Source organism: Salvelinus alpinus, chromosome 2, assembly GCF_045679555.1.
Source record: "Salvelinus alpinus chromosome 2, SLU_Salpinus.1, whole genome shotgun sequence".
NCBI classification, from domain to species: Eukaryota; Metazoa; Chordata; class Actinopteri; order Salmoniformes; family Salmonidae; genus Salvelinus; species Salvelinus alpinus.
Window position 1 is genome coordinate 29,385,669 of NC_092087.1, and position 27,291 is coordinate 29,412,959.

The following is a 27,291-nucleotide window of genomic DNA, read 5'->3' on the forward strand; positions in this document are numbered from 1 at the left end:
TTTGTCCCGTGGAATAAGTATCTATGCTAGTAAAACAAAATGCCAACCGATCGCTGCCCGCAACTGCCCACCCGACTAGCATCACTACTCTGGACGGTTCTGACTTAGAATATGTGGACAACTACAAATACCTAGGTGTCTGGCTAGACTGTAAACTCTCCTTTCAGACTCACATTAAGCATCTCCAATCCAAAGTTAAATATAGAATCGGCTTCCTATTTCGCAACAAAGCCTCCTTCACTCACGCTGCCAAACATACCCTCGTTAAACTGACAATCCTACCGATCCTTGACTTTGGCGATGTCATTTACAAATTAGCCTCCAACACTCTACTCAGCAAATTGGATGCAGTCTATCACAGTGCCATCTGTTTCGTCACCAAAGCCCCATATACTACTCACCACTGCAACCTGTATGCTCTCGTTGGCTGTTCCTCACTACATAGTCGTCAGCAAACCCACTGGCTCCAGGTCATCTATAAGTCTTTGCTAGGTATTGCTCTGCCTTATCTCAGCTCACTGGTCACCATAGCAAGACCCACCCGTAGCACGCGCTCCAGCAGGTATATTTCACTGTTCATCCCCAAAGCCAACACCACCTTTGGCTGCCTTTCCTTCCAGTTCTCTGCTGCCAATGACTGGAACGAATTGCAAAAATCACTGAAGTTGGAGACTTAAATCTCCCTCACTAAGTTTAAGTGTCAGCTGTCAGAGCAGCTTACCGATCGCTGCAGCTGTACACAGCCCACCTGTAAATAGCACATCCAACCAACTACCTACATCCCCATATTTGTTTTTCTGCTCTTTTGCACACCAGTATTTCTACTTGCACATCCTCATCTGCACATATATTACTCCAGTGTAAATTGCTCAATTGTAATTACTTTGCCACTATTGGCCTATTTATTGCCTTACCTCCTTACTTCATTTGCACACATTTGCACACATTTTTCTATAGTGTTATTGACTGTACGTTTGTTTATCCCATGTGTAACTCTGTGCTGTTGTTTTTGTCGCACTGCTTTGCTTTATCTTGGCCAGGTCGCGGTTGTAAATGAGAACTTGTTCTCAACTGGCCTGCCTGGTTAAATAAAGGTGAACTAAAAATTTTATAAAAATCTAGTGGCCCTTTTGGGTACTTCAGATTTTTACAGGTGTCTGGAATTATCTCTGGCCCAGAGATGATAAAATATTTTTTATAGTAGAATGACAAAGCTGTAAAACATTATCTTAAATATAAACCATCAACTTAGTGAATAGTCAACTTAGTGCATTTTTTATTTATTTTACCTTTATTTAACTAGGCAAGTCAGTTAAGAACAAATTCTTATTTTCAATGAAGGCCTAGGAACAGATCTCCTCAGAGGGAGCTTCAATAGATTTATTTTTTTCTTTCCCCTAATTGTCATCTGACCCTTTTTGTTGAAGTTTAATGGCACCTTATTCTCTGTATAGGGTCAGAATGACAGATTTTGACTTTGTCAGCTCTGGGATTTGACCTTTTAACTTTCCGGTTACTAGTCCAACGATCTAACCACTAGGCTACCTGCCGCCCCGAATAGTCCACATTCACGTAAAATAAGGAATTCCTTATCAAATTATTAAATTTGTTGTCGATTTTTTTGGTTATACAGAAACAACAAAACATACTGAAAATGTGTTGTTCGCTGTATATGTAACCAGTCAAAAATATCGACCTACTGTTCGCAAAGTTCCCACAAACGGCTGTAGAGCCCTGTGGCTTCAGGCTATTCGGCATTGGGAGAGTGGGAAATGTGTAGGCTACACGTAGCTAACGCTATGTGTGTGGACAACATTTCATCACAGGTAAAATATTTAACCTGTTTAGTATAGTCCGTTTGTAACTCCACTCACTACTGTGAGGATCTGTGTTTATTGCGCTATAACCCAATACTATATCACATGTGATTGAATATTAGCAACTGTTGGCCTGGGTGCCTGTGTGTGTGCTGGAAGTAACATTTTGCCCCAGATAGTGTGCTGAGAAGCTGTGGTTAACCTTGAGCGGGAACAGGTGCAAATAGCTCAACAGTGTTACAGAACTGTCTGACCTCAGTTTCTAGGGTGTGGGAGCGTAATCTACACAGCAATAGCGCCGGACATCTGGAGCGCTGTGGGGCTGGGACCAGCCTGGGCGCCACCGACAGGCTAGTGAGTCTAAACCACGCTAAGCCTCTACTGTGATAGGCCAATGGACGAGTTGGAACTATCTCTGTCACAGTATAACAAATGTTGATTGTATCATTCGAGTCAGTTCTCTGTTTGCCCTGCGTGGTGATACAGCGAACCCGTATATACGAAAATTGCATTTACCATTTATCGCTTAAGTTTAATAAAAATACTTAAAGTATATTCGGTGACTCTGAATCACATTTTATCCTGATACCAGATTTGATTGACGCAACCCTTGACACTACTTGTAGCTTTATAGTCCATTTGTTTGTGTTGTTGGGCTTGGCTAGCTTAATGTTCCGGTTGGTAGCTAGCACTCAGTCATGTGGCTGCTAGCACTGTCATGAAATGGGGCGTGAGGGAAGTCCTACAATATTAGGTTTTTCTAAGTAACGTTAGTGAGCACGCTCAGGAGCAGGCAAAATTGAAAATGAATCTTTAGACATGTACTTCTCTTAAATGTCGTTTTGTAATTGATTAAAACAAGCAGAAAACAAGAAATGGTGTTAGAAAAATGTCAAGTTTTTGCTGTGCCAATCGGGTAACCTAGGTAACCACACATTGTTTTCCCCACAGACCGGCAGGGCCGCAACGTTCTATCTAATACCAACTGGGACTATACAATTGCAGTTTAATATGAGGGTTTCAGCAAGAAATATCCTTTATATATTTTTTTACACTTTTATTTTTTTGACTATGTCAGTATGTATTTGTTGTCGATGTGTTGGCGTCAAACTGGTGGCAGTTGTGAAAAAAAGTAAATAGTTGGAAGAGTTTCAAAGTTAATTGAAAATAATGCCATTGTTGATTTAATGTTTTTTTTTATTATTTAAGCTATGTTCTCTTTAACCATATAGTCTATGTACTATAAACTCATGGACAATATGGACACAGATATAAAAAATGATGGCTATATAAGAATACATTCTTTGAAAGTTATTCAAGTATAAATTACCAAAGTTACAATAGATTGTCATAGATTTTCTGTTAATTACCAGAATGACTGAAGATTCCGATAACTTTGGTAAACTACCTGTAGCTTTACAACCCTAGTGAGAACACATTTAGGTTGTGCTTAATTTCATTAGTGCTCTTTAACCCTGCTTTGGCCCTGTGTTTAATATTTGGGCCTGCCACTGAAAAAGAGCAAATCTGAAAATGTGCAAACAGGTCACACTTTCCAGGAGTAGGTTACTAACATCAAAAACTAATTACACTGAAAACTGTCTGAAGATACGCTTTAAAAAATAAAATAATATCTGTATACCATATTGAAAAAACTATGCATGAATCAAATATAACATTTGAAAAGGTTGTCACCTCTATTTTAAGAAAATGCAATAACCTTTTAAATGTCTAAACCAGATAAGTCTGACAACTCTATGACCTTCACTTTCCTCCAAAATATAACCTAATTATTTCGTATCTACAGCAAAATGTCTTATTCAGAGTACTCTCCCCCTCTAACTACACTAATGTATCATAAGATTCATTGAAACCCCTGTCTTCCTTCTCTCTCACTTTCGCTTCCTCTAGAGAAATATAGCAATTCCACCAGCTTCAGAGTAGTGCCAGGAGACATTCACATCTGGTTATTAAAAGCCTCTCTACTGTAGCCGCCACTCACTGTGTTTTATTTCAGTTTGGCTCTAAGTTCTCAGGAAAAGGTGAGAATCCAGTCACCCGTGATTATTACCAGCTCACTCATGAAATCTCCGACCACGGGGCAGAGATGGAATGAGGAGAGAGAGAGAAAATTAGATATTTTTTTCATTTGACCAAGCTGCCTTAGAGTGCCACTTTCTTTAGACTGAACATGACAGACAAATATCAGGGAAATATATGTAGTATTTCATTGCTTGGAAATGGGAAAAAGTGCCTTTTGCATCAAAGCATTAGTTGCTGAACATTGCTTACCCTCCAGAAGTAATACCCTGTGTCGCTTTAATTTGTATTAAACATTTCTCTTCCCCTGAGCTTCCTGTGCTTTCTCTGAGAGATCCATTTCTTGCTGTTTTTGTGTTTGTGATTTCATCCGGATTAGATGAGTTGTCTTCATCTCTGCTACTTTCTATACATGCGGCTGAATGGGACGTTTGTGTGTTGCGTGCTTGTAACCATCTGTTTACCTCTGCGGACCTGACCCCGTGGCTGAAACAAATTAATGTGCTTTCTACATAGAAATCACAGTTTTATTCATGCATAGCTGAGAATTCAGACCTTACGTGATATAGACCATGAAGCTGACTGACCTAAAAGTGAGATTTAACAACTGTGTGAACCTCAGAGAAAAGGAGCCTGTATTTGCCTTGCGAGTGGATCTGGAACCTCTTTGTAGACTTCACATAAAACCATGGTCTCTCAGAGGTTGGATTCCGTTCCAGAAACATGACATATAAATAATTGACATCTTATCTGTTTTTCTGTAGTCTGGCTGTTCGCAAATAATATTTTTACACAGTACTGTGTAGGCTATCTTAGTCTCTAACTCTGATGGTTCTGGACACCAATGCTACAAAATATAGTGTTGAAATAAATTAAATTTGACATGCCAAAAATCTATAAATTCCGTTTGTTTGTACAGTTGAAGTCGGAAGTTTACATACACTTAGGTGGGAGTCATCAAAATTCGTTTTTCAACCACTCCACAAATTTCTTGTAAACAAACTATAGTTTTGGCAAGTTGGTTAGGACATCTACTTTGTGCATGACACAAGTAATTTTTCCAACAATTGTTTACAGACATATTATTTCACTTATAATTCACTGTATCACAATTCCAGTGGGTCAGAAGTTTACATACACTAAGTTGACTGTGCCTTTAAACAGCTTGGAAAATTCCAGAAAATTATGTAATGGCTTTAGAAGCTTCTGATAGGCTAATTGGCATCATTTGAGTCAATCGGAGGTGTACCTGTGGATGTATTTCAAGGCCTACCTTCAAACTCAGTGCCTCTTTGCTTGACATCATGGGAAAATCAAAAGAAATCAGCCAAGACCTCAGAAAACAAATTGTAGACCTCCACAAGTCTGGTTCATCCTTGGGAGCAATTTCCAAATGCCTGAAGGTACCACGTTCATCTGTACAAACAATAGTACGCAAGTATGAACACCATGGGACCATGCAGCCGTCATACCCTCAGGAAGGAAACGCATTCTGTCTCCTAGAGATGAACGTACTTTGGTACAAAAGTGCAAATCAATCCCAGAACAACAGCAAAGGACCTTGTGAAGATGCTGGAGGAAACCGGTACAAAAGTATCTATATCCACAGTAAAACGAGTCCTATATCGACATAACCTGAAAGGCCACTCAGCAAGGAAGAAACCACTGCTCCAAAACCGCCATAAAAAAGCCAAACCACGGTTTGCAACTGGACATGGGGACAAAGATCGTACTTTTTGGAGAAATGTCCTCTGGTCTGATGAAACAAAAATAGAACTGTTGGTCATAATGACCATCGTTATGTTTGAAGGAAGAAGGGGGAGGCTTGCAAGCCGAAGAACACCATCCCAACCGTGAAGCACGGGGGTGGCAGCATCATGTTGTGGGGGTGCTTTGCTGCAGGAGGGACTGGTGCACTTCACAAACTAGATGGCATCATGAGGAAGGGAAAATGATGTGGCTATATTGAAGCAACATCTTAAGACATCAGTCAGGAAGTTAAAGCTTGGTCGCAAATGGGTCTTCCAAATGGACAATGACTCCAAGCATACTTCCAAAGTTGTGGCAAAATGGCTTAAGGACAACAAAGAAGTTATTGGAGTGGCCATCACAAGGCCCTGACCTCAATCCTACAGAATGTTTGTTAGCGGAACTAAAAAAGCGTGTGCGAGCAAGGAGGCCTACAAACCTGACTCAGTTACACCAGCTCAGTTACACCAGGAATGGGCCAAAATTCACCCAAATTATGGTGGGAAGCTTGTGGAAGGCTACCCGAAACATTTGACTAAAGTTAAACCATTTAAAGGCAATGCTACCAAATACTAATTGAGTGTATGTAAACTTCTGACCCACTGGGAATGTGATGAAAGAAATAAACGCTGAAATAAATCACTCTCTACTATTATTCTGACATTTCACATTCTTAAAATAAAGTGGTGATCCTAACTGACCTAAGACGGGGAATTTTTACTAGGATTAAATGTCAGGAATTGTGAAAAACTGAGTTTAAATGTATTTGTCTAAGGTTTATGTAAACTTCCGACTTCAACTGTAACTTTAAATATTGTTTGCATTGTATTGTAGTATTATAGTGTCTTTGTACATGTACAGTATGTTCTAATAGTAACTTTTTATTTGAGGAAATAAGGAAAATATGGCCATCACTAGGGTATTGGTCTACAGTTCTTTACCTTCAACCAGAATTTTAGCAGAATGAGTCATTAATCAACTCAACATGCAGATAGATTGTACGCCATGTAGGAATTTCCACATCAACCAAATACATATTTTGTACCATCTACGTTCTGATATTTTGTTTGATCAAATGTCTGCCAAATGCTACACAGCAGAGTATAATGCCATATCTGTCATCATTCTTCCTTTTTTAATTGTTTCTCTGCATTCTACTATTGCTTAGAGATGGTTATACACAACCTTAGCATACCTCATAATATGACAGTAAATGTATTATCATTTAAAATAAACACTCTATTCAACCAATTCACTAAACTGCACCACTAAAGGAGCGCTGTAGTGTAGACAGAGAGGGAATTTAGTTCATCTGAATAACTGCTAGGGCCAGGGCCATCCTGTATATTTCCAACATGTCTCTAGGACCATGGGACAAGAATGGTATTTTATGTATCTTCTGTCATTTTGTCCTGTTTTTCAGTGTTATAAAATTACAAGAAGTACATAAATTCAGCACTTCAGAAATCACCAATATTGTGTAATTCCAGTTGTTGTCAGCTGTAGTTTGTTTCTTAATTTCTATGTTAGAGGACATGTACAGTGGGCAGACTGGGATAAGAAAGCGGCCCTGGCATTTCTAACACACCGGCCCATTTATTTACTTGAGACCCCCAAGTTCGATAGGCCCACTGGGCTAGAAATGGACCAGCCCATCTGGCATTTTCATGAAATGCCAGGTGGCCAGTCCGTCCCTGGGGAAATCCATTATTCATAACACCCCACAGTCATATTCTTAAAGTCACAGACATATTTTGGATGACAGATGTACTTTATACAAGCTATACCAATATCTAAGGTCTCTATTGATTAGTAAAATGTACAGAAATGTGGAGGTATTTAACATATATAAAATATGAAAGAACATATAAGTTATAGTATACTTTTGATGCCAAATTTCATATTTTGAATAAAAAGATTCACTATGAATTAACCCTTCATTCATTAATTAATCATTGACATTGGAGTCATGTAATTACCCAGTTGACAATTGATGTTACTTCGGATATTCCTTGTGGGAAATGTATACATTTGTTGACTCCAAGCATACTTCCAAAGTTGTGGCAAAATGGCTTAAGGACAACAAAGAAGTTATTGGAGTGGCCATCACAAGGCCCTGACCTCAATCCTACAGAATGTTTGTTAGCGGAACTAAAAAAGCGTGTGCGAGCAAGGAGGCCTACAAACCTGACTCAGTTACACCAGCTCAGTTACACCAGGAATGGGCCAAAATTCACCCAAATTATGGTGGGAAGCTTGTGGAAGGCTACCCGAAACATTTGACTAAAGTTAAACCATTTAAAGGCAATGCTACCAAATACTAATTGAGTGTATGTAAACTTCTGACCCACTGGGAATGTGATGAAAGAAATAAACGCTGAAATAAATCACTCTACTATTATTCTGACATTTCACATTCTTAAAATAAAGTGGTGATCCTAACTGACCTAAGACGGGGAATTTTTACTAGGATTAAATGTCAGGAATTGTGAAAAACTGAGTTTAAATGTATTTGTCTAAGGTTTATGTAAACTTCCGACTTCAACTGTAACTTTAAATATTGTTTGCATTGTATTGTAGTATTATAGTGTCTTTGTACATGTACAGTATGTTCTAATAGTAACTTTTTATTTGAGGAAATAAGGAAAATATGGCCATCACTAGGGTATTGGTCTACAGTTCTTTACCTTCAACCAGAATTTTAGCAGAATGAGTCATTAATCAACTCAACATGCAGATAGATTGTACGCCATGTAGGAATTTCCACATCAACCAAATACATATTTTGTACCATCTACGTTCTGATATTTTGTTTGATCAAATGTCTGCCAAATGCTACACAGCAGAGTATAATGCCATATCTGTCATCATTCTTCCTTTTTTAATTGTTTCTCTGCATTCTACTATTGCTTAGAGATGGTTATACACAACCTTAGCATACCTCATAATATGACAGTAAATGTATTATCATTTAAAATAAACACTCTATTCAACCAATTCACTAAACTGCACCACTAAAGGAGCGCTGTAGTGTAGACAGAGAGGGAATTTAGTTCATCTGAATAACTGCTAGGGCCAGGGCCATCCTGTATATTTCCAACATGTCTCTAGGACCATGGGACAAGAATGGTATTTTATGTATCTTCTGTCATTTTGTCCTGTTTTTCAGTGTTATAAAATTACAAGAAGTACATAAATTCAGCACTTCAGAAATCACCAATATTGTGTAATTCCAGTTGTTGTCAGCTGTAGTTTGTTTCTTAATTTCTATGTTAGAGGACATGTACAGTGGGCAGACTGGGATAAGAAAGCGGCCCTGGCATTTCTAACACACCGGCCCATTTATTTACTTGAGACCCCCAAGTTCGATAGGCCCACTGGGCTAGAAATGGACCAGCCCATCTGGCATTTTCATGAAATGCCAGGTGGCCAGTCCGTCCCTGGGGAAATCCATTATTCATAACACCCCACAGTCATATTCTTAAAGTCACAGACATATTTTGGATGACAGATGTACTTTATACAAGCTATACCAATATCTAAGGTCTCTATTGATTAGTAAAATGTACAGAAATGTGGAGGTATTTAACATATATAAAATATGAAAGAACATATAGTATACTTTTGATGCCAAATTTCATATTTTGAATAAAAAGATTCACTATGAATTAACCCTTCATTCATTAATTAATCATTGACATTGGAGTCATGTAATTACCCAGTTGACAATTGATGTTACTTCGGATATTCCTTGTGGGAAATGTATACATTTGTTGACATGGACATTTAATGTATGGCTCCTCCTTGTAATCATCAACATGGACATTATCATAGACTTGGGCCTGGTGAGATAAGCCAGAGTGGAAACCAGTGTTATAGTTTAATTTATGACCCTTGAGTCAAGCCAGATTAGGCCTGATTGGATTGCTAGTGCCATATGTGACCTACAATCTGTGCTCCACTTGTATTGGCAGGCGGATGGGTCAGCGATCTCCCTGGGCAAAGGTTTCCATGGGAACGACCTCTGGCTCCTCCAGTCTGCTGTTTTGCAACCCTCACTCATCTTGAGGCAGAATTATCCTGGATTCCTTTATTTCAGTCCCATATTCTTCTGCTCTATTTCCTCACTCTTCTCTACAGTTTCAGCTCCCTCTGCTTTACCACAAACACGTTCATACACACAAGCACATGCACTAACGCGCACACACACAAACACACTACTCATTCTATCGGTTTTGTTATACCTCAGTTCTCCTGTAGAGCTTTTATTTTTCCTTCTTCACTATGCGGCCACTGTCTGCCGTGCTAATGCAATTAATCGTCCTACTTTTCCCACCCAATCTCCCTTGTCACGCTTTGGACTATTCAGAAACAGCATGCACAGTCCAAAAAATGGCTGCTGTCATGTTTGGTCAATCTGTATTTTTTGAGCAGACTAGGTCCCTTCGTTCCACTATTAGGGAAGATATAAAAATGATTGTATGCTGTGATGGTTATCTCCATCCACTGTAAATAATGCTTTGTGTGCATACTTTAAGTGGTGCTTTTACTTAATGAACATCCATATACTGTTCAGTACTTTTTGTTATTGGTCATCTTATTATTCTGTTTTAAAACAGTCAAACCACAGCATTCCCCTTTTGCTTGTTAACATAAATAGATATGAATTAACACTTTTGACTCAGGCGATTTATCTGTCAATTTGGAAATTCATATCCAGAATGTAAGTGATGAGCAATGAGAGACCAAAGCCCTTAAAAAGCCCTTGATTGGTGAAATAATCTGATGTCAATCATTGATATTGGGCATTGATAAATGTCCACACAAGTGTCTCATTGGTTTATTGCCATTTATCAATTATCAATATTATGTATAGGGCTATGCTCTCCTCACATGATATTTGCTCTACACGATATTTGCTCCCTTACCCTGGGCTGTGATACATTTCTCTTTATGGCAAACTGGCTCGACAAATCACCTCAGACATCTAGGACAGATCCACAGTTAGCATGTTACAAGGTATCTAAACTTTTCTTTTAATTCGGGAAATAAATACTTTTTATGATTATAGCACTGTCATGCCTGCCCATGCAATGGAAGCCTCATAAGATGGTGGATTGTAATGTGCTCACTGTCACCTTAAATGAATTAACTTTGGAGCTGGGTCAGAGGTTAAAGGTCAGGTGTGAGGCACCACCAGGATCAGGACGCTTAGCATAACTGTACTACACACTGTTAAGTAATGAGGGATTTTCCCTGGCCTGGCCTCACAGCCAACTAGCCTGGTGGCGGGGGAAGGACTGGCCCACTACTGTATAGCACACCCAGTTAGCCAGCACTTGGGGGACACCAAAAATCAACATGCAGGGAATCCTCTTAGCTTTAATGTCCTGTTTTACACACCTCCAGAGAAAGAGACACAGACAGAGAGCGAGAGCGAGGTACAGAGAAATGCTTTGTGAGAGTGAAAGAGGTGTCCTAAGCTGTGGTCCATCAATGACCAAATGTTCAGCTTCTATTTCTGATCAACTGTGTGGCCTTATTACCTTTTGACCTCCAGTGTTTTGCATAACTCATACAGTGGGGGAATCCTTGCCTGCCTGTGACTTGCTGCTCTATGTATAGGGCTACGTCAGAGCGATATCATCAACAAATCATTGATTTATGTGGGTGTTGCTGTATCAATTAGGATTAATCTTATTGCGAACGTTAAAACCCTGCAGCCCATGATTGATAGCAGCCATGTTAGATACTGTCTGTGAATGTCATTTGAATAATTTTTACGGGTAGCAATTTCTTTTTTCAATGGCGTTTACATTTACATGGCCTTCAGAAAATATTCACACCCCTTGACTTTTTCCACAATTTGTTGTGTTACAGTCTAAATTTGTGTCTGGCCTACACACAATACCCCATAATGTCAAAGTGGATTTATGTTTATAGAAAGTTTGACAAATTCATTTGAAAAAATTAAAAACTGAAATGTCTTGTTATGGCAAGCCTAAATAAATTCAGGAGTAAACATTTGCTTAACAAGTCACATTACAGGTTTCATGTGCAATAATAGTGTTTAACATGATTTTTGAATGATATACCTCATCGCTGTACCCCACACATACAATTATCTGTAAGGTCCCTCAGTCGAGCAGTGAATTTCAAACATAGATTCAACGACAAAGACCAGGGAGGTTTTCCAATGCCTCGCAAAGAAGGGCACCTATTAGTAGACTTTGTGAAAAAAACATTAGCTGACATATCCCTTTGAGCATGGTGAAGTTATTAATTACACTTTTTATTAAATCAATACACCCAGTCACTACAAAGATACAGGCATCCTTCTTAACTCAGTTGCCAGAGAAAAAGGAAACCGCTCAAGGATTTCACCATGAGGCCAATGGTGACTTTAAAACTGTTACCAAGTATAATGGCTGTGATAGGAGAACACTGAGGATGGATCAACAATTTTGTAGTTACTCCACAATACTAACCTAATTGACTGAGTGAAAAGAAGGAAGCCTGTACAGAATCAAAAATATTCCAAAACATGTATCCTGTTTGAGATAAGCCACTAAAGTAAAACTGCAAAAAATGTGGCTTAAGAAATTAACTTTATGTCCTGAATACAAAACATTATGTTTGGGGCAAATCCAACACAACACAACACATTACTGAGTATTACTCTTTATATTTTCAAGCATGGTGGTGGATGCATCATTTTATGGGTATGCTTGTGATTGGCAAGGACTGGGGAGTTTTTTAGGATAAAAACAAACAGAAGAGAGCTAAGCACAGAAAAAATCCTAGAGGTGAACCTGGTTCAGTCTGCTTTCCAACAGACACTGGGAGACAAATTACCTTTCCAGCAGGACAATACCCCAAAACACAAGGCCAAATATACACTAAAGTTGCTTACCAAGACGACATTGAATGTTCCTGAGTGACCTAGTTACAGTTTTAACTTAAACCAGATCGAACATCTATGGCAACACTTGAAAATGGCTTTCTAGCAATGATCAACAACCAACTTGACAGATCTTGAATAATTTTTTCAAGAATAATGTGCAAATATTGTACAATCCAGGGGTTTGTACTTACCCAGAAAGACTCACAGCTGTATTCGCTGCCAAAGGTGCTTCTACAAAGTATCGACTCAGGTGTGTGAATACTTATGTAGATTAGATATTTCTGTATTTAATGTTCAATACATTTGCCAAAATGTCAAAAAACATGTTTTCAGTTTGTCATTGTGGGGTATTGTGTGTAGATGGGTGATGAAACATTTTTTATACTTTTTTAATTCCGGCTGTAAGAGAACAAAATGTGGAATAAGTCAAGGGGTATGAATACCTTCTGAAGGCACTGTATTATTGTGATAAAATTTGCTTTCTAGCTCCTAAAGTGCCTACACCATTCGGGCCTGTCCCCTTCCATAAACAAATAGAAATGCTGGCTATACTCTGTACACTCTGCTAGGTAAGTTCCCTGAGAACATCCACGGTGTATCAACTCAACACACATCAATAATTACATTAAGATTAACACTTCTTTTCACCACTGCCATTATACTTCTAATCACTGCCATCATACCTCTAAGGATCTTTTCACCTCATTCATGTAGTCGTCCTCAGTTGATTCGGCCAAATAATCCAATTAAACATTGCCAAGGCTTTTGGCCCATGTGATTAAACCTGGACCAATTGGTTTTTGGCAATGGGTAAAGGAACACACTGGGCAGATGATTGTGGAGGATAAGCACTAACTATCTCCTTCACTCAGTGTGCTAGTATCAACACTCCCTATATATTGTACCAACTAGGAATTTAGTAGTCAATACTAAACACTACAGTTTGATAAATACTGTTTGGTATATGTCTGATTGGACTGCATGTTAGATATCAATCTTTGACTTTCACTAACACCAACACTGACAAGGTATGGATCTTCATATGTTTTTATTGTATCCAGTACTAGGCCAAGTCCTAGTTAGCCTGCTAAGTGTGGTATGGAGGAGGGAGGTTAATCCACAGGCACATGGTATCTCCAGATTAGATGGCCCTGTAGATCTTCTCACTCAGAGGTCAGAGGTCAAGCACAAACTTGACAGAGAGCAGAATAGTTCTCGCCCTCTCTCCATACCCTGCTGCTAATATTAGCTATGAGCTATACCTCATCTTAAGCTCTTTCAGGCTAAAGGTGAAATCAACTCCATTTAAGAGAGAGCATTTTGAATGGTAAAGTTAAAGCAGAGTACTTTTAAGAATACTTCTGATCTCCATTAACTCCTTTCATCCCCACACCTTATCTCAGAGATAATTGACTGTTCAAGTTTAACCCTATGAGGCAGGAGTTTGAAGAGAACTCAATCTACAATCTACAGTCATACTAGGGAAAGCTCACCTTAATCATATGTTTTCCTTACATTGAAATAGTATTTTTTGTGATCCATGGTAACAAGAAAACATTTTATTCAACTACTTAAATGTTCATTCTGAATGTTTCCTTGTTGCAAGCACACAAAGCATGATTATGTTCGCAATTCTACTGTATTTAAGGAGTTGTGCAGAACAGTAGTCTAGAGCTACTCCTCTTAAAGCCACAGTAATCTAGATTTAGTCTCAAATGGAACATTGCACATTGCAGAAATGTTCTTTGAAGTACTTACCCTAATGTAAAGCTGTAGCAATGCAGCACTTGTAAATGAAATATGCACACAACCTGTCAGCATCTACTGCTAACCCTGATTTACTGTACCATTCAAAAGCCCTAAGTGCAAATTTTTTCTCTTTTTAAACTCTAGATGGCACTATTGATGTAATCAGACTGATGCTGTGTCTAGCAACACAGCTGAGGAGAAATGGTCTATGATCTTTAGGTCAAGTCATATTTTAGAGGCAGCAAAAGAAAGCCTTCTATTGAGTCCTGCCAAATTATTACTTTGAAACCACAACAATGAAACCACAACTCTTGCCTAAATTAAATCCATATTCACTCAGTGATAATAGTATATCTAGATTAGTTGGACTGAGACACTGTAAATTTGCTGTCGCTATACTACATCATTATCCAATCTCCAGTGATTTACAAAGGCCTCTAGTCCAGTCAGTCTCTGCATCTGAGATTAATTGAGTTTAATGCAGCCAGTTCAATAATATAACCATGTGTTTCACCACTTAGAAATCATTAAAAAAATGATTGGTTTTATACCTCTACTTTGATTGTTACATGTGTTGTGTGTGTATGTGTGTGTGTGTGTGTGTGTGTGTGTGTATGTATGTATATATATATATATATATATATATATATATGAATGACGTTTAAAATAATGAAAACCAGTACATGACTTTATACCTTTTGATTATTATGTATCTACTTAAAAATGTACTTTGTTTCATTTTGTATCTTTTTTCAAGGACCTTTTACCTTAATTATCATATTCACAACATACTGTACACAACCAAGGAACAAGGAAACAAAATGCACTTCTGAGATAAAAAGATTGCAATACCTGTCTTAAAGCCCAAACATGCTCATTTGTAGTTATTATCAAATGAAAGTTTTAAAAAAGACAAAGAAAATGCATGGGTGTATGTTGTGAAATAACTTTTTTATCATTGAACTTTGTTTAGACCCTTTGAAAGGTAAATGTTTTCAGGATGTGTAAATGTGTACTGAAATAGAAAAGCACAAGATCATTATTCAGCTTTCATAAAAATAAAGCTATGGTATAATAGAAATCCACAAACCAATCAATAAAAAAATGCAATGGTAACAATTGTATTAATATATACTTTTGGATAGAATTCACAATTTATTGAATTTGGAACATTTCTAAATGTATCAGGTCCAGAGTGTAAATGTACATGTTAGTAATATAGTTATATAAAACACAAAGTACAATATTATCTCAATTATATTAATTGAGATAATGTGCCTCATATATTTTCACTCAGACTTAGTAACTGCTCTCACTGTTTAATGGAGCTCGCTAAATGGTTCTAGGCCTACTGTTAGCTAGGACATATCTACTGTTAGCTAGGACAGCTATTTAAGAGCGTTCCTCCTCAAACTCTACTATTACAAAGAGAGGTTAGATATGGCATAAATATTTATGTAATACATCATTACTATAGCAATCTTCATCTCAACTCAGGTGGTCTGTCTGTGAGTATCTTTGCATATTTTTGTTACATATATACAATGCCTCGGTTTGGGTTTATCTTTTCCAAATATATACATTTTAAAACATAAAAAATGTATCCCTGCATTCTGATGGGTGAGATGTATACCCTTGTACGGATCAGTGTGGGGAAATGTCTTGTCTGTAAGAAGATTAAAAGTGACTTTCATTGCCTTGTCAATGTTTTGGGCTAAATACATTATAGGTTGCTATTGCTCGCATCATATATGGCCCTTTAGATTTTATGAAAATGATGGGTAACACTTAACATTAAGATGCTCTTGTTGTAACACTGTAATTACACAAAAAAAAAAATATATTTCTATTTTTGATTGATTAGTATCCAACACTGCTAAATATGCAAGATAATATTGTGATCGGCCAAGGGTTTTTCGGAGTTATTCACCACGGAGAGCTAAACCTGCAATTCCACGCTTTGTATTTGCCAATGCACTCTAATACTACCGAAGATGTGAAATGGAACTCAATTCACAATGTTATGCTCACAGGGACTGTATATATGACCAATATATCATAAAAGACAATAGGCCTGTTTATGTAATGTTGTATAACAAATAATATAGTTCAAATGCTATGTCATTATTTGTCTCCATGGTGGTATGGCTGCTTAAAAGAGGCCTGAGCTCCATTTTAACACAGCCTCTCTCCCAGTGTCCGTCATCTCCTCATATAAAACTTATGTGTATTCTTTACCCATCATGCCTCAGCGTCTGTACAGTCATTTGAATTACACTACCAGCTGCTGAAACAGGAAATCTGTATTATACTGCTGTAAAGGAAATTACAAAATTATGTTTGTAGCTTGGCACACATAAATTCAGATGTCATTGTAGGTTGGTTGACAAATTACATCTTAAAATTGCTTAGGCAACAGTATTTTGATGGAGAAAAAATACAGCGTGGAATTTATATATTTAATTTATTCATATTTCTCCCCCAAAAAAATTGCGTAATTTTATACTAGACAGACAGAGTTGGAAAAAAATGATGACAGTGTTGCCATTGATGGCAGTGCTAGTCTTTGATGTGCCAACTTCAGGGCTTAGTTTGATTTTAACAGCTTGGGGTGATCAATTATGACTTGTTTTCAAGCTACATTTATACTTTGAGCCAAATACTGTTCCCGCATGAACAAGAATAATGTTGTGATATTTGTAGAATATTTACTTAATTCTGTCGCTGACAGTCGTTAGGTTTCATCAAAGTATATTAATTTGAGTAACTTTCATCAGTATACTGTATTGCTCATAGTGTAATAGAGAGATGTTGGAATAAAAATACTAACTACTTCAACAAATTCGGTGAACATCGAAGGATTTATCCAAAAAGGAATAGTTTATGTTTACAACAACCTACTGTGGCATGTTATCATACATAATTTTGCATGATTAAAATGGGACAATAACATCATAATTTCCAAAGACAACGTTGATGCAGTGGTGCAAATGTATATGGATTGTACAGCTCAAATAGCTTGCAGTGTAATACAACTCCTGCAATCATTGTGATACGATGCATTAATAACATGTACAGTAAGCCTACAGCATGCATGTTTTCATTCTGAAAATGGAAAACAAAATGGCCACTATTACTCATATGAGATGCTGAAAAGTTGACCAAAACATATACTGGTAGTTCCTTTAATCTTCATTACAGATTCTGAGAGTAAAGTACAATACCATTGATCATATTCATATATCATTATCATAATCAATTGTTTATATATTGTTTTCGGGGAGGTTCGGTACACAGCAGCTTCTAGAGAGGATGTGCAGTCTTTTCCCCAAACTCCACCACCAGATAATGGTATGAACTATTAAACAAAAAGAGCTGACCGATTGAATTTACAGTGCACAAATGCAGGACCAGTCACTTTATGAGAACCTGATATCCATACCTGACTGCTTTCAGGGGATTCCAGTATGTCTCTAAAAAGCAGAGAGGACGCAATAGGCCACACTGAACACTAACTTATTCATCAGTTTGTAATCATCATACTTGTGAGGATGTTTAGATGATAACAAACTGATGTACAAACACATTTTTATTGATCTGTTCTTCATTAAAAATATTCAGTTATTGTGCTCAAATTAATACAGTAATCATTTAGAACACAACTGATTTTTATGATACAAGGTTCATGATTATTTTGTGTTATAAAACATGAATATTGATAAAACATTCATTTCATTTCTTGAATATGATACATCATTTATATTAACCATAATATATCATTGAGAGATTGTGGAGGATTAGCATTAGTTGATTTGATCCATTCCTTGACAATAATGGCTCATGAAAAACAGCAGCATCCCATAATAGACACAGCAAAAGCATGTGCCCTGTTGCTTACAGTTAATTTTAAAAGCACATGGAATAGTTATATCTAGTAATTTGAATGGAACACCTATTACTGCTATTAATGATATTACAGTAGAGGAATATCTAAAGCAGAGGATTTGAGCAAAACATTTGGATTTTCATGATATCAACTAGTGAAAGATGGGATTTATAAAAAAAGTATTTATTTATCACTGATACCATTGCTATGTTTTGGCAATGTTTTCTTCCATTGGTTCCAAATGGCTCACGCATGTACAGCAGATGGCTCATGTATTGAACATCAAAATGAAGGATTTCACTTCTACCCCTTATCTTAATTACACTCAAGACATAATGATTTTGCAAATTATACTACTACACAAACTAACAGATATACACTTTCACAGTGGGTTTTCCTTTCTAGAAGAGGCCCTTCTAGGCTACTGGACCATTAAAAATAACTTACTCTTTATTGGCTTATATAATCCATGCTCCTTGTCAAGTGTCAAGCTTGTAGTATAAAATATATTACTGACAACAAAATATACATAAAAGTAGTAGGCAGAAAACTTTTTGCTTGACTATTTGCCTAAGAATCAAACATCATTGGTCATCCTTCCACGTGATTCTAAAATCCTCTATTATCAGACAGATGAGGCAGTTAGCGATTGTATCGTCATGATTGACAGTAGGGATATAGTGGAACTTCTTTTGACAGGGGGAGAGCATGCCATGTACAACAACTACAAGCATAACCAAAAGGCTTAGCTTATGTATGTTATATTTTAGGTTTGGATCATAGATATCTCTAATATACACATCTCATACATTTGAGATCTGGAGCAGTTTCCGATGCATGGAAAATGTTATATTTTAACGGCACCCCTCTGTTTTGGTTTCGTCCAAACTTGGTTAAGATTTGAGTTATTTTCTATGGCATCTGGTTCACTCTGTTGAAGGTGAATGTCCTCTCGTGTCTGTCAGCATTTGCTGTCAATGGCTTTCATGATTTATTTTATTTGAATGTCTGGGCTTTTTACACTTTCGTCCAAAGAAACCAATAATGGATATTCTATGGATTTTATGGATAATGCCCACTGTAATAGCTGTAGAAGGTAAGATAATGTTTAAAGCCCTTTGAATAACGTCTTGCCGACAAGGCTATAGAGTTGCTGATCACATCACGTTGAGTGGTTGAATTGATTTTAACGAGAACGTTCCGGGGGCGACTGTACATTGTGGCAAAGGCGCTTTGAATTTTTTACGGAAATAATTAACAATAGCTATATGAGGGTTGCACGGATCATGCCCGCATCCTCTCAGGTGTGGAAGTGTCCAAACGTATAGCTTGTCATGAAGGACATACCGTATGCTTTTTACTGTGCCATTGTATACATGCCATGTCAAAACATAGCTATACTTTTATATTATTTCAAACAGTTCAACCGTGAACAAGAAAGTACACGGGTTACTTTATGATGCAGCATGGCGTTTTCCCCTTGTCTGCAATTTGTAAAAGAGCAGCATGAACAGTCAGTAGGCTATACATTTTCTGAAGATGATTGGGTGCAGTAGGGACAGTTATGTATTTGATTAATGACGTCTCTGTTGTATAGTTTAATAATTTTTTGGGCATATTCTAATTGTGCTGTGCACTGGCCGGAGCACACAGGCTTCGCTCGCGAATGATGATGAGCAGCGTGTTCAGTGGCACAATAGAACAGGTACTTCATGAGAGCATAGCGCTAGGGTAGCCTATTTAACCACCACTAAATACAACGTAAGAAAATGCTGTTTGTTAATGTGCCTTCAGCTAATGTGATTTGTCACAGAACATGAGTCTTGTGATTTATTTTAAAGAGATGCACGAGTCATTCAGAGGTGGTCAGTAAGTAGAGCCTACACTACTCTTTTTTATTTTACTGGGCAAGCCAGTTAAGAACAAATTCGTATTTACACCGGCCAATCCCGGACGACGCTGGGCCAATTGTGCGCCGCCCTATGGGATTCCCAATCACAGCCTGGAATCGAACCAGGGTGTCTGTGGTGACGCCTCAAACACTGAGATGCTGTGCCTTAGACCGCTGTACATAGGCCTACTGTTTACCAATCCTATTGTACTTAGCATTAGCGTCATATTCACATGGTAGGCATTTTCATGTTCATGTAGTCTATTGTATAGATAGTAGGCCCAACCTTTGGGCTCCGCATACCTTGATAGGCCTTTTGAATTGACAAATAAAACGTAATACATTTTCAAATGGGACACACTCTTTTCACGCCACTTCAATATAAAGTGATTTTCATAGCCGGTTAGGAGAGAATTTTTGCTAACCCTAACTCTTTAACTAACCTTAACCGCAGTCTCCTAACCTGCTACATTAATTCTACTAACCTGCTGCGTAAATTCTCCTAACCTGATACGAAAAAGTCACTTCGGTACCGAAGTGTCTTGAAAAGAGTGTTTCCCAATTTCAAGCAGCATATCATTTAACTGGGATATTGGAAAGTTATGTTTCCTGAATTGTTACATAGGCAGACCTAAATATGCCTGGAATTTGTATTTTCCAGTTGACATTATACTTCTACAGTAGGTAGGCCTACACACATCTAATGTCATGTGTTCCTCTGGCAAAATAAAATATATGGTAGTGTCTAGGCCTTTGTGTCTGAGCTTAAGGCTTTTGATATTGAACATCTATACATAATAATTTTGGAATGCTTTGATTGTTTATTTTATTCTTTCAATGACAATAGTAGAGTAGGTGCTTTTTCTTGTGTCCTAAAATACCAATCAATATGTATATGTTTGAATATTTACTGTAATTTGTAGTCGACCCTGCTGTGCATTTGAAAAATATATATATTTCCTTATTAGTTAAAAATAACAATTTAACCTACTAGAGAAAAACTGTTTGCAAGACCCAGGTTCAAGGAACCACACTTATATGCCATTTATACAAATATTTGAATTTGATAAACAATGGCTTTGTGTCCTAGCAAATAAATAACTAAATGATATATATATATATATACTGAAACCTGGCTTGATCTGCTATATTTACTATATTGTTACCATTAATTCTTCTTATTATTATTATTATTCAAATTACTGGAGTTAAATTATTGTTATTTTGTTTACTAAATAAGCAAAACTTAATACAGTGAGGATTGTTTTCAACATTTTAATGGAGGTAAATCAGCTAAGGCCAGACGTTTCGAATAGCTACGTCTTCCGGGTCGTGTTAGCTCATGAAAGTTGTTAATTTACATTTTCAAATGAAATGAAGAATAAAGCTTGAATAGGAAAAGCTTATGGCTGTTTACCTTTAGAAGGTTAGTGATAGAATTAAGTTGTTCTCTCTTAGCACAGCAGTGTTCGGCCCTAGGGTCATGAGTGAGATGGAACCACAGACAGTAGGGTAGAAGCTGCTTTCACATTGCTGGATGAAGAATCAAGTTTAAAAAATTTTTGCATTAAAAAAAGGATGACAAATAATAACAGACCAATGTCTTTCTACCAATTGCGTTGGTAGGCATGCTATTTTCTCTTTCTGGAATGCAAACGTGGCTAGATGACGTATGAGACTGCAAAATATATGAAGAGACACTGACAGCCATGAAAAACAGGCATTTATTTTACTTTTAGTCACAGTGGGAAGCTATCGATGGAAATGTTTTGTATTGTGCAATATGGCTATGTCTGGCAGGCTAATACACATAATATGCTGTCATTTAATAGGCCTATTTTATCAAGAGTTTTCTTTTCTATTTGTGTCACAAACAATATATGTTCTTGATGAAGCCATTTATTTGGCTATTCTCTTTCAGAAGAAATGTATTTCTTGGTCATTTTCAATGTAAAACAAATAATATATTTACCCTTTCAGACAATAATGGCTGCATGGAAGAAAAGGCTGTTTTGTTTCTGGAGAGGCAATTAAGCTAATAGTGTTACCCTTTTCATGTTTTTGTTTACGTAATTGAATAGTAATTACTTACTATTGAACTTGACTGACGATAAAAGTATTGATTTCCGAACCCATTTTTTCTCAAGCAACATTAGCCGGCAACACTATTGTTATATTTATTGTATTTCAGTATCATGACTGGTTGGTCTCTTCCCTAAACCGTCACAGCCCCCCCATCTTACCCTTCGTATCACCCTAGCCGATCATCCAATGAAGTCGCAGGAGTAGGCTATGTATGAATTTTTTGTTGTTGAAGAAGAGGTCACTGTTGCCTTAATCCAAAAATCAACACGCCACAGAGAGGAACATCAAATTAAATCGTATTGACAGCTCTGATGTCATGGCATCAGAACATGGTTGCTTTGGCAAAGGTTCTTCTGTCGGGTTTTATATAGAAACACGTCACAATATTCCCATAGTCCTTCTGGCACATCTCTTAGATCAAGGCTAATGTTGGTAATTGCATCGTGATATAATTTTTGTTGTTGTGTGTTTTGATGTATAATTTTGACAGCTAACTTATAATTATGTACGTAACTGTATAGCTTAGCAATTGAAGAGAATACAAATAGCAATACTTTCATATTTATGTTAGGATAATTATTTAGCCCTACATATCTTTTAATGTACTTGGACAACATACATTGTTTCATATTGTATCTTTTTGAATGTTTTTTGGACATAGCAGGTGAACTTTGTCTGAATGACAGATGCTATTATTTCAGCTACAGCTCTAACATCCATAGCTCTGTATATGGATTTCAGAGTGATCACATTTTGAGAGTGATGTAGCTAGTTATCTTTCAAACCAAGGCAGGGACGTTGCTGGGCTAAAACACTGTGGATTGTGGATTTTATGCAAGCCCCTGTTGATATGAAATCTTCTTGGTAGACCTATTGTCAATTTTAGCAGGTGAGCTTTGATGAATGGAATCGAGGTGCTCAGTAAGACAATTCCTGTTGTTCCATCTGAGCCAGGCATGCCTGTCTATATATCCTCTCATTTTGTTTACCTTTGCATCAGCTGCAGGTGCATTACCTACCTCATGCCAGGTGTATCTATGGAGAGCATCATCATCATCAACATCAACAAATCTTACCAGAGCTGCCAAAAAAGTATTACCATGGAAGTAGTTGCAAGCCCATTCACTCTTAATTCCATTTAAGGTCAGGGAGAGTATTATAAAATCGAGTCAATCATTGATTTAAATAGTAAACACAACGCTTATGGCGGTACTAGACCTTTGGTTCTCCGTATCTGATTCCGTATCTTATTACCCTTCTTCTATCTCTGGACTGGGTAAGTAATGGACTGTAAAATAAGGTAACCAAAGTTTGAACACGGTTTATTGACTAGCTTGTTCGTGGATTTCTGATAAATGTAACAGACATTTAACAGGAAAAACGCCTTGCCTTTGAATACCCTTAGGAGCAACCTAAGGCAGCTACTGTAACGATAACAAAACCATCAACCTTCAGTGGGATTAGCACACAGAACATAATTTACTAGGTATTCTTGGAAATACAGCCAGAGTACACTTGCTAACAACAACTATCGTTTACTATGAATTTCACCTCTGCAGTCAGTAGTACAAGACCCCAACTACCTTCTGAAACACATCCTGTTACTGTATTATGCTACATTCAGTGAGATAGCATGTTTCTGGCTATATGTATATGTGCAAAAGCCACATAAATATTTAAGGAAGGGAGTGGCTTTTTATTATCATCCAGTGAAGAGCGATATCTTAGGGTAAGAAAGGAGGCAGTGGCGGAGGTTTGTTGGCCATAATGCAGTTGCCTCCTCCTATAGGCTACAGCGCAAACCTGAGAGAAAACAAAGTGCTTTCAGTATTTAATACTATTGTGTTCTGTTATATCTTAACATGTCTTTTTGTTGTGTGTTGTTTGAAAAGCGTTATGAAAATTTGTATTTTGAGTTTGCCAAATATGTGTATACTTTCTTTCAAGTGTAAATTCAATAGGCCCATTTCAACTGTACTTGTGTGGGGACTAGAAGTGTTTGCCTAACATGGAAGCATTATAGTTTTTGGAATAGTAACAAAAGGCAGTGACAGGGGGGCTCTGAAATGGGATTAAATCAAGGTAAAATGAGTGACCATACACAATCCTGTGTTTTCTCAGTCTACCCAATGAGCAGATGCAGGGAGCTTGTATGCACGCCAACCACCACAGTAGGCTTTCACAAAGAATCCGCCTCTATTCAAGACCTAATCCATGCTGCCCATGGCCCAGCCATTGTCACTTTGCATGCAGAATTTAAATTAGTGCTGGTACCAGTTGTTTCATTTGAGGGTGGGTGTCACATTTCGGGGACATCCATGGGCTACCTTGAGGATTAGTTTAATGCAAGGGTATCCGAGGGCTCAGAGATTTTGGCCGATGGCAAGAGGGGATGCTAGTTTTACAAAAATGTGTTCTCTCTGCATGGCATGACATCATTGTGGCTGCATTTTGAGCTGCCATCTTTTGTTACGGGCTTGTATCAGTGCCTCAATCTCCAACCATGTTCACTACAACATTTGTTCATTAAGAGCCAGTCAGTAAGAGTCTGCCCCCTTTGATAACATACCATTTAAAACCACTTTCAATTACACTAGTTATTCATTTCAGTCTAGTAATAATTTGATATTCCTTAAGTTAACGCAAAATCTTGTTTAGATGGACAAATTTATTTTGAAAAGGCACCCAGTCTATTCCCAATATACTTTTTTTATGGCTGACCTCAGGACGGTCAACTGTGTATAACATAAGCTCTGTTCGGAAAAATACTATTAGTTTCTCAATGGAATAGTTCTAAATGTAGACTCAAATTTCAACACCAAAAAGTTTTGTTAACACTACAACTACTGTGGAATGGGGACAATTGAGAACCTGTGTGTTACATAAAAAATGTGTTCTTCACTCGGGATCACTTATGTTATGGGTCTTGGGTTTTGTTTTTCTAGCAGTCGTTAAAGTATAGGTGTGTTGTTCAACCACAGGGCTATAATTGTTTCAGCCTGTGGTGAGGAAAAGTGTTTGGTCTGAAAGTGAGTGAAACTAGCTACTATGACTAATGCCCCTGTTAGAGTTTTTTCAACCAAACATTGATGACACTGTTAAGGCTTGTATTGAACATGAGTCAGATTGATTGCATAATTTCTGAGATAATATCATTATATTCCACATGGTAATGTGAAATCATCCAAGCTTCATACTGCTCAACATTAATTAGTTTATCTAATGAAGTTACACAGGGGTAAGTAGTTTATTCAATGAGAGTAACTGTATAATTTCATTAGCACAGTTTCTGGCCATTACGTCATCCCTGTGGGCTGTATCTTGTTATTTTTTGCTGATCGGAAAAAACATCAACATTAAACTGTCTGTAAAGAGGTCTAGATTCAATTTAAACTGCAAAAGCAACCTAATATGTACGTTTACAGGTAGAACCTTGTTATACCAATTGTTCATTAACCTAGATTCAGGATAGTGTACATAGCTTAAATATCTCAATCACAAATCTTGATTGACAAATTGCAAACCTTCAGCATGTCACATGCTAGATTAAAAACTCAAGCTGATGAGCACCCTCATTGTTGCCTGCATCTTTATGCATATTTGAAAGCATAAGTCTTCTTGAACTTGAATTGAGCTCAGAGGGTAAATGCAGCCAGCATCAAGCCAGGATACCCTGAGAGAGGTCAGACCTGGTCTCACAGCCTCCCTCCATACAACCCCAGGTACTGTGCCACTGCCTCTCTGAACAGGCCCACAGAACACAAACCCAGCGGATTAGTGTCTGGCTCTCAATGTCCCCGGGAGCAGAGCCAATCGGCGGAGACAAAGAGGGGCTGATTGCGTTGTCATCTGCATCACAAAGGGAAGCCTTTTCCACCTGAACTGTTGCCTCTGCTGCGCTGCACATCCCATCTATCAGCTCCTCTGGGCCCAGGTTACATCTGCCTTTAGTTTCTCTATATCTCTGCTTTTCTCTCTCTCTCCCTCCCGTTCTCTTTCTCTGTCCCCTCTTTCTCTCCAGTGGTTGTGATATCAGCAGCTTGACGGCTCACTCCTTAGTGGGGACCGGGCTCCCCAGCCTTCATGTAAGCTGCAGCAGATCTGACCGATTTCAGCCTCCGTCGGTAGTAATGGGCCCAGCATGGTTCATCGTTTTTCTCCCCCTGCCCTCGCTGGCTGGCTAGCCACGGTGGGCTGCTCTGTTCCGCGGCAATATGCAGACACACAGACTTTTATTTTTTTATTTTTTTTATTTAACCTTTATTTAACTAGGCAAGTCAGTTAAGAACAAATTCTTATTTACAATGAGGCCTACCAAAAGGCAAAATGCCTCCTGTGGGGTTGGGAGCTGGGATTAAAAATATAAATACATTAAATAAAAATATAGGACAAAACACACATCAGACCAAGAGAGACCTAAGACAACAACATAGCATGGCAGCAACACATGACAACATAACACCACATGATAGCAACACAACATGGCAGTAACACAACATGGTAGCAGCACAAAACAGACAATGGACCTTCTCTACTCCTGCCCAGCCGGACCTATCTGTCTCACTCTCTGATATAGACAGAGCACCCTGACGTGATTTCCAGCGAGCAGACATGTTTTATCTGATTAGTGTGAGCTGGGGAGGACCTGGTGTCCTCTAACAGATTATGCTTGTCTTTAGTTATTGGACAGGGAGGTTGAGCATTAACGTGACATGGTACAGTAGAGCAGAGGTACTGTGGGTCTTTGCCTTCTCGTGGGATCAGTACTCTAGTCTATAGGTCTATTGTGACGACTCAACGACTCTACCTTTTGCACAATATTTACGTATGAGCCACACATAATAACTACCCCATACGGTGCATGCAATAATTGTAGATCTTTCTGAATCAAATGCCTGAAAAAAAGTGTTACAATTATACATTCAAATCAAATCAAATCAAATCAAATTTTATTAGTCACATACACATGGTTAGCAGATGTTAATGCGAGTGTAGCGAAATGCTTGTGCTTCTAGTTCCGACAATGCAGTAATAACCAACAAGTAATCTAACCTAACAATTCCACAACTACTACCTTACACACACACACAAGTGTAAAGGGATAAAGAATATGTACATAAAGATATATGAATGAGTGGTGGTACAGAACGGCATGGCAGATGCAGTAGAT

General features: G+C 37.8%; 1 protein-coding gene across 4 annotated transcripts in view; it reads left to right on the plus strand.

The window, feature by feature from the left end:
- Positions 1-19,085: 19,085 nt before the first annotated feature.
- The window catches only part of LOC139558466 (ephrin type-B receptor 2-like), a 156,751-nt gene continuing 148,545 nt past the window's right edge, over positions 19,086-27,291 (plus strand). For all 4 annotated transcript variants that reach the window (XM_071373624.1, XM_071373636.1, XM_071373632.1 and 1 more), the window contains exon 1: positions 19,086-19,241. In XM_071373624.1, coding sequence (XP_071229725.1) covers positions 19,190-19,241 — 52 coding nt within the window. In that variant the 5' untranslated portion in view covers positions 19,086-19,189. The remainder of the gene's footprint in view (positions 19,242-27,291) is intronic.